The sequence below is a fragment of the Numenius arquata genome, chromosome 2 (assembly GCF_964106895.1).
Source record: "Numenius arquata chromosome 2, bNumArq3.hap1.1, whole genome shotgun sequence".
NCBI classification, from domain to species: domain Eukaryota; kingdom Metazoa; phylum Chordata; class Aves; order Charadriiformes; family Scolopacidae; genus Numenius; species Numenius arquata.
In genome coordinates, this window is record NC_133577.1 from 93,803,478 (window position 1) to 93,812,611 (window position 9,134).

A 9,134-nucleotide genomic window follows, 5' to 3' on the forward strand; every position below is an offset into this window, starting at 1 on the left:
GAAAAACTCGTGTTATGTTGTTCTAAAATCTTTGCAGGGACAAGACTAGCAAAGATAACTTATCACCAGTCACTCTTATTTTGATCAGAGCCATCTGGATCTGCTCTAACTCTTAAATGCCACCCTGGTATCTATGCTAGCTTTTCCACTGGAACTACAGTAATGTCAGCTTTTTAAAGTAACAAATGCTAATACAAGCAGCAAAGCACTTGATGGCAGAAAAGGACCAAGGTCCATCTTGTTACCATGGTTTAGTTATATGGAGACTATGAAGTACAATGAAAAGCTGAAAGCAAAAACCGGGGTTTGTACAGTACGACTCTAATTGCGACGGATGACATGTACAGGGTGATGGCTACATATTGTCAAAAGTGGCAAGTCTCCGATTACTCTTTTGGGAAAGCCAAACCTGAATGAAATACAAATAATTAGCAGGAAAACATATTTAAGTGATAAAGTAAAAACTAGAATAAGCAAATTTCCCACCAGGTAAGTATCAGTAATTTTTATTAAACTCTACTCTTACCTCAGGATTTAAAGGTTTGGCTAAGGAAGTTATGACAGCGCTTGCAGCAGTAAAACCACCTAAACTGGAATTTTACCATTCCTTCTTTTGGTTGTTTTAGAATCTCCTGAAGAAAGACACACTCCCCCAACATATAAATCGACATATACTTGCCTGTGAAGGAAGGAGTTGGCTGGTGCCAGTTACCCTAGCCTGGCAGTGTAACAGTTAACTTAATTTTGCTCCTGCCTGCCTTCCTCCCCAGTACCACTGGGAGAGCATCTGGACTTCTCTGCTAAGGAGTGAAGCAAAGAAGTCACAGAGACTGGAGCATTCAGGAATGGCTTAGGTGGGGGAAAGAAGCGGTGAAGGAAAGCGCACAGGTGGCTTGTCAGTGGGCAAGCGTGTGCATATGGGTACATGCGGGTCCCTGTCTTGGCCCAGGGGAGGGGAGGTGGGCAGCCTCCCTCATGTGTGTCACGAGTTCAGACCCAAAACACGCAAACTCCTTGCAATAGTTATGTAGACAGAAATTCAAGTGGCACCATCTTGCCTTATACATGCCTAGACTCCTAGTGTAAGCAATTCCAGCAGAAGATGAAAAAAAGACAGGAGCAACTGTTCTCCCCTGCAATAAGCAGGGATCAGTCAAGTGATTAAAAATTTATTCCCACCCTACACATGGTATCCAAAGAAACAATACATACAAATATCTATTTATCCCACGATTACACAAGCCTCCTGGGTTTAATATTTTGAACCAGATGACAAAGTTCAAGATACTTTATTTGTTAGATACAACAGGTAAATCTCAAAGAGAGTTCTTGAACGTATGAAAAAAATCTTGTCACTGAAGTGACCTCCACCACCTACACATTCCAGCAACAGACTGTATTTATAATGTATTGTTTTAATGATTGTTAACTTTCTCTTGCAGATCTGCTCCTCTCCTTAAAGAGTCTTTTGTATTTCCAGACACGGTTGTTTTGTTCATTCTACCACTTTTATTTACATCAGTCTCATCCCAAATTTTGGTGTCATACAGGCTTCAAATTCAGTTGTTGCTTTCTAACTGTAAGACCCTTTGCAGTCTACCTACATTTTAGAAGAACTTGTGCACAGCACAAATTAATGCTAATGGCTTTTTCAGTGTACGTACTGAAGGATATGCATCCAGAGATTTGTCCTGTCTGAACACATCTTTCAGTAGTCCAGGCTGAATTTTAAAAGTAATTATAGATTTATAAAAACGTATACAAAAAATTTTCCTTGGACCAGTACAATGTCTAAGACACAGTTGGTAAAGATGTGAAATTATTCAGGTATCTCTAACTCTGAAATAATATGTAGAGTATTATGGTGTAAACTTAGGTTACACAGAGAAAGAACTTTTTTTTAAATCAAGAACTCTGTAACAGAATAAATAATTTACAAGCTCGAGAAGATCTGCATTGTTTCTTACACAAAGACTTCTAACCTCTATTGTAAAAAAAGCCTAGAGGAACTAAGTATCATTTCTGTTGGTGGTTGTAAAACATAAATACCTTTTTTTGTTCGAATAATTCCCCTCTTTAAATCTGCTAGAGGTAGACGAAGATAAAACAAACCCCGAAATGTAAGGATTAAGATACTGCAAATAAATTCTAACCCTGCAAATCTAGCGAACATATGTTCTCACCAGATTTACTGAAAGCGGTTATTTTTTCTTTCTTTTTTTAAACAGAACAGCACCCAACTTCTTCCTTCCACGTTGTCAAAATCAGCGCTTGATACTGGCATGAAGTAATTTTCAAAGCGTTCCTGAATTAGAGCAGAAGCAGGTCCCTCCTCAGGCTCTTCAGTCATTTTGATGAGGTTTCCAGGGCCTGTCTCTGCTGAAGAACCGCTGCCTGCCCGGCACTGCCCAGGCAGCCCCTGCGCCTCCCCCCGAAACAAGAGGGGACAAACCTGCAGCTCCCACCGAAAGGAACTTTCAGGGAAAGGTGCGGGAGCGAGGGAGGTAGGGGCCAGAGGCAGGGAGAGAGAACTGGGTAACCTTAACATCCAGTACAGATGGTGACCTTTCTGAAGATTTCTCTGAGAATATTTTTAGCATGGGCGTCTGCGTGCACGGGCGGCAAAATACTTGGCTATTACCACAAAATTGGAGATTTTATTAGGCTCAGGAGTATGTACAAGATCTCATGTAAAGTCTTGGTTTTGGCATGGAGAAAATTATAAAGCAATAACAGAATTTTCTAAAACATGAATGACTTCTCACATTTTTCTTTTGGTCCATCAGGACACTAACAATTAACTGTTTAGATCTGATTTCCTACTTTCCTATATAGCTTGGCCCGTGGCTTCAAGTTTTCCAATGTCTCCCCTAGTCTCTCTCCACCTGTAATTTTATCTACTTTGTTCAGCCAAAATCTATCAATGTGTTGAAGCCAAACATACATAAGAAACCATACAAGAAATAGGATTGAGCTCGGCAGCCCTTTTTAAAACCACTGAACAAAGTACATTTCCTCTTCATCGTTCACCAGACAAAAAGGAGGAAGCATCATTACACACCAGAACATCTGCATAAAAGTGCTTCCAAGTTTCTTCACAACAGTAATACTGGCATGATCACAAAGACAAGATTCCTTTTCTTTTTCTCTCTATTATAAATGTAGCCATCATGATCTCATTTGGTATGCAAAAAATATAATTACTTCAGTACAACTTCCACAGCAATTTGAAGTGCGCCTTTTTCTCTTTTAAGTTACCATTTAAATTTAATGAAAACGATAGGACGGAGTGAGATGGCAAAACCCAGCATTTTACATAATTCAGTTCGTTCGGTTTAGTTACAGAATAACGATCCTGGCGGTTAAACTAAACCCACAGATCTAAATAAACGAGGCAATTTCGTGCATTCTAGAATCAATGCATATTTAAATACTTGTTTTCCTTCACAACATTACGAATCTCCAGAACCCTTTGCTTTACGGACGCTGAACCAATTTACTCTTATTGCTCTCCTGCTCGCTAAGCTTGAAGTGGGTGTAAGCCAAAATGCCCAGCAACGTGCACAGAATCCCAAGGCCTTGATTAACAGACAGTGGATCCTTAAACAAGAGGCACCCTCCCAGGAGGGTGATGCAGAACTTGAAATGTCCAAACATGTTATACCTAGACATCTGTTAAGGAGAATAGCAAATATTGGTATTGTCTGTAAATAGAAACAACTTGGGAACTTCATTAATTACATCCAAAGCACACAACAGTACGTCACATTGACTTCAACTCGTGCAACTTTCCTGCAGTTAAAGACCCACAGTAAAGACTCTCCACCTAAAGACCCATCGTACACTACAAACCAACTGGAAGGCCAACACTTCCTCAAAGTAGTCCAAGTGTGGGTAAATATTCTTTATAGGTATAAAGGTCACACCAGTAAGTTAACTGCCATCATCTCTACAAACCCCAAACAAAGAAATAATATGCACTAAAACAGGAATGTGCTTTTCCAGCTTCATCATTTAAGATAAAGCAGGTAGGTTACCAAACAGTTTTCCCACAGTAAATCAGCCCGAATGAATGTTAACGTAATTCACCTGGAAACAGGAGAAACAACTAATGTTACAAAGGATACGTGACAGGTGACGTATTTCCAATGATCCAGTAAATGGACAAGTTTACCATAAAGGCTATTATTCCAGACAGCAGTACCATTATCTGTGGATTAACGGACAGAGTCAGTAATCTGATGTGCTTCTGCCCATTTGCAGATACATTTCAGGTTATTTAGTTAGTTCCCTTTACTTTCAAATGCAAAATATCAGGCAGGAAAAACATAAGGAGAACAAAAATAGAAACAGCTTCAAATCAGTACAGACATTGGTGATGTGTATAAGTAGCTCAGGCTATGATGTCCACAAATACATACCGGTATAACCACAAGCCTTTTCTCTCAGTGAACATTTAAGAGTGATTTGGAAAATCTGGCTACTCATACACATAGAGATTGCAATCTTTACCTTTGAGGCAAAGTCTTATTTATGGCCACAACAAAAACTAGTTTGGAAAAATATCCTATTTTATTATTGTGAATACTTGCTGTCCCATTCATAAACTCCAGCGCTACGAGAAATGATCCATCACTGAGCGGCCCAATCGGCAGCGGTGAGAATATGTCACTAGCTCTTTTTTGAACAGAAGGAGAAAGAGAGAAATTACAGCCTTCTTGGTGAAAATAAACCAGCAATTCAAAAGAGCAAACAATGCTGGCATCCCTCCACAGAAGAGGAGTCAAGTGTCAAAAGTGAGCACGCTTATCTCTTTTCTGAGTGGACAGTAAGAGCTGGAACTAGGGCACTTACATATTTTTTTAATTTAATACACTAGGGGAAGCTTCTGGATTTTGTCAGATTTTCCTGTTGTTCAGATGCCCTCTAAAGAGAAACAAGAATAAGGAGGTAAATCAGTTGACAGACAGACTCCTCTGAGAGGAAGGTAGAGGAGGCACAAACAGGTTTTTTTTTTTTCTTTTGCACGTGCCCATCTCATCCCAGTAAAAAAATGGACAAAAATCTGTTTCACCAAGAAACAGATTTTACGATCAAATCTAACTGCATCAATGATGATTATTTATTTAAATAAAGCCAATAAAAGCCTTACCACAGCAGAAAGAGTCCAGGGCCCAAATATTCCTCCTTCTCCAAAGACTGGCTCGAAGAAGGGTATGATGAACAGCAACATGGCTGAGGACATTGGTGCCTGATAGTACAGCAACTGCATAGAGTTTACCTGCAACTCATGCTGCTTCGCTCCTACCCACTAAAACCAAAAGGAGAAAGCTGTTAAATGTAAGGGGAAAAAAAACCAGAGATGGAAAACTTGAGCAAAAGTAAACTGGCTACATACACAAAAGTAGTCTGACGTGGACAATACTACATAAAAAGATTGTTGACCACGATCTTCTGCCTTTGCCCAAATGGAGGCCTGTATGTAGCACACAAGCCATGTGAGGAGAAAATCACACGCAGGTGCAGTGAAAAGCCCCCGAGTGCCTAAACCTTCCTTTTCCCATAGCCTGGGGGGAAAGTATTATATATATAATTTTAATATATTATATATATTGGGGGTGTTGGTGGACGAAAAGCTGGACACGAGCCAGCAATGTGCGCTGACAGGCCAGAAAGCCAACTGCATCCTGGGCTGCATCAAAAGCAGCATGGCCAGCAGGTTGAGGGAGGCGATTCTGCCCCTCTGCTCTGGTGAGACCCCACCTGGAGTACTGCGTCCAGCTCTGGTGCCCTCAGCACAGGAAGGACATGGAGCTGTTGGAGTGGGGTTAGAGGAAGGCAACGAAGATGACCAGAGGGCTGGAGCACCTCTCCTATGAGGACAGGCTGAGAGAGCTGGGGTTGTTCAGCCTGGAGAACAGAAGGCTCCAGGGAGACCTTATAGCAGCCTTCCAGTACCTGAAGGGAGCCTACAGGAAAGATGGGGAGGGACTCTTTATCAGGGAGTGTAGTGACAGGAAAAGGGATAATGGTTTTAAACCGAAAGAGGGCTGATTTAGATTACATATATGGCAGAAATTTTTCATTGTGAGGGTGGTGAGACACTGGAACAGGTTGCCCAGGGAAGTTGTGGATGCCCCATCCCTGGTTAAGGCCAGGCTGGATAGGGCTTTGAGCAACCTGCTCTAGTGGGAGGTGTCCCTGCCTATGGTAGGGGGGTTGGAACTCAACGATCTTTAAGGTCCCTTCCAACCCAAACCATTCTGTGATTCTATTACACTTGAGGAAGAGCAAAAAAGTAGCAGAGCTGGGAAGAAAATGCCAGCTCCCTTTTATTCTCAAGACAAAATCCAGATCCTGTCTATGATGGCACTGAGCACCTTTGCCTAAGCAGAAATCTGCTCCTACTCCTTTCTTCTCATTTTCCTCTAAACACAAGCTAACAAAATCAGTGAATGTTTGGCTTTCTTTTGCCAGTTTATTCCAAATTTACTGGATTTCATTTCAATATTGACGATGATCGACTATAACTTGCATTTTCAATGTAGCATGCTTTAAGAGACATTAGTTATCTGCAGTTATGAAGATAGATGTTACGGGCAAAAAGATGCATCTTTCTATCGTACAGAATGACGTTTACTTTAATAATTCATAAACCACATTAAGTGGTAATATGGATTCCGGCATATAAACTTGCTAATTTTTTTTTTTTTTTAAGTCACAGATTAATTTCACTCGGGTACTGTAATTTCTCCAGTACACACACCATCACTTAAAAGTTATTATGCAGCATCTCTCTCCTCCTGCCCCAAAACAGGACAAGGGACCATTATTTATCACCTGGCACACTACGGGTCAAAGAGCCTCACTTATTTTGGAGGCACAGTACATCCCTTCAAAGAAATTCATGTTTAAATTGACAATGACTATAATATCGACATGACAGAGGACTCTAATTTGGGAGGCATTTTACAGTCGTGGCTGATAATGAACTGGTCCTGAGGTGTTAGTACAATGTTACTGCCAAAAGGGCTAAGGTAGTTCTTGGACATACATATTTTTTTCAATCATAATCAGCCAGATAGGTTCTATCGCATATATACACACACACGATATTATTAATTATACATATTAATGCACCCTCTACACCTTAGACTGTGTATAGTCAAAATTGAAGAAGGATACTGATAAGACGTACATAGCTCAAGGATAAACCATGGGATTAACTGAAGGACCAGAAAATGTCCTTTCTAGGGAAAGGCTCAAATGCAAGGCACTTGTTTCAGCCAGGAGAAAAATCTGCGCTCCCTAGAAAAACGGGAGTTTCACCGATAGAACGACCTTCACCCCTTGAAAAGACGCTCATGAGCACGTTAAAGATGACACCCCGATTTTTTAGCAGCAAGGACGCGTCAATTCCTTAAACAATACACCAGGGGGTGTGGAGGACTACCACAATTTGGGGTTTGTTTAAAATTAGTAACGGAGCAGAGAGGCTTTCCTGGGAGGAAAGGTGCTGCTCAAAGGGTGATCTAACCGAAGGGACAAAAGCAGCTTGAAGACCACCACCAGGCTCCCCCTTTGCTCCCCCCTCCCCGCCGCGCCCCGCCATTACCCACCACTTGGTAGAGGGAGGTCACCAGGACGCCCAAAGTGGCGAAGGCCATCCCGAGGAGGTTGAACTTCACGTCGTAGTAGGAGTTGAGGAAGACGCCCAGCGTGATGGGGACCTGTGGAGGTGGTGGACAGAGGTGAAAGGCGGGGGGGGGGGTGTGTGTGTTAGGCCGGGCCGCTCCCCTCAGGCGTCGCCTCAGGCCGCCTCCCTCCGCCCGCCCGTCCTGAGGCGACGCCCGATGGCCGCCCCCCCTCAGCCCCCCACCACTTCCCTCACCAGAGTGAGCTTGATCCGGAGCGGGAAGGTCTTTCCGTAAGCCAGGCTCTGGATGACCACGATGACCGGCGTGGTCATGGCCTTGGCCAGCTGGTAGGTGCCGATGGTGTTGCTCTGCAGGGAGAGGTTGGTGAAGACGACGAAGCCGCAGAAGCTGAGGGCTAAAGGCAGCACCTGGGCGGGCTGCAGGCTCTTGGGGGAGAAGGCGCCGAGCGCCTGGCAGAGGTAGAGGCCGAGCCAGGTGATGGCGAAGTGCACCAGGGTGAGGCTGAGGTTGGGGAAGCCCAGCCGCACGTACAGCCACTTGTTCAGGAAGACGATGCAGATGGAAGCCGCCAGGTTCACCAGCAGCCCCGCCGCCAGGCGACCCTGCGCCGGTATCCACCCCATGGCGACCCGGCGGCGACGGGACGGCAGTGACAGCAGCACCGGCGGCTGAGGCAGCCCCGCCGGCCGCCACCACACCGGCCGGGCCGCCGCCGCCGCCGCCCGCCCCCGCCGGGACACGTGGGCTCGCGCCTTCCGGTGGCTCCGCCCGCCCCCGGCACGGCCCCGCGGGCGGGGCTACCGCGCCGAGCCCGCTGGCGACTGGAGACGCGGCGGGGACGGTCGCCCAGCCGGCTCTGCCGGGGTCCGGAGCCACCGCGGACCCCCTTGACGGGAGCGAGGGCTCCAGGAAACGCGCTCCGCGACAGCCAGGGAAAGGTGCGGGATCGCTCCCGCCCCGCCCCCGCGGCGGGGACACCCACGCAGGCACACCCCCGCCACACGGCCCAGCAGCCCTGGGCCGAAACACGCCACCGCTGCCAGGGGCAAGTACCTCAGACCACCGGGCTGGGCATTTCTACAGACATACACGTAAAAACCTATGTTGAAATATATATATATTATACACACACATATACATTATATATATATACGGGGTGTATATATATGCGTATATATATACCCCGTACGTAGCACATATTGCAGAAAGTTCTGCCAAGTGTCAGGATTCTGACACTGACTCGGTGCATACTCAGGCCTACAGCTTTGGCAGAGCTCTGCATTCTCCAGTTAAGGGAAAAGCCACTACAGGTGTGTTTACGCACGTGCACAGGGCCAGAGCAAGGTTTCTAAATAAATTACAAAATCTGCAAACTTGGGAGTTTCAAGGTACGATCGCCATTCCTCCCATCCAGGATGACATTGGCATTTTAGCAACTACACAAGGTAGGTGAGACCAGAACAAGCCCTTCACTTT

The 9,134-nt window shown here is 44.9% G+C and overlaps 1 protein-coding gene across 1 annotated transcript; it reads right to left on the bottom strand.

Annotated features, from left to right (window-relative positions):
* Window positions 1-1,121: 1,121 nt before the first annotated feature.
* On the bottom strand, window positions 1,122-8,382 carry SLC35E3 (solute carrier family 35 member E3). The gene is made up of 5 exons (XM_074168477.1): window positions 7,892-8,382; window positions 7,620-7,730; window positions 5,153-5,311; window positions 4,128-4,210; window positions 1,122-3,664 (listed from the first exon to the last, which is right to left on the bottom strand). Exons 1-5 carry the CDS (start codon window positions 8,279-8,281, stop codon window positions 3,478-3,480), a joined length of 930 nt encoding a protein of 309 aa, XP_074024578.1. The 5' UTR covers window positions 8,282-8,382; the 3' UTR covers window positions 1,122-3,477.
* Between the last annotated feature and the right edge of the window lie 752 nt (window positions 8,383-9,134).

Bases quoted from the DNA above. Each gene is read 5' to 3' on its own strand.
- SLC35E3 (XM_074168477.1), bottom strand. From the start codon at position 8,281: ATGGGGTGGATACCGGCGCAGGGTCGCCTGGCGGCGGGGCTGCTGGTG. The intron at 7,731-7,891 runs GTGAGGGAAGTG...CCACCTCCACAG, and splicing joins TCCGGATCAAGCTCACTCTG to GTCCCCATCACGCTGGGCGT. The intron at 4,211-5,152 runs GTAAGGCTTTTA...GTTAATCCACAG, and splicing joins CCTGGACTCTTTCTGCTGTG to ATAATGGTACTGCTGTCTGG.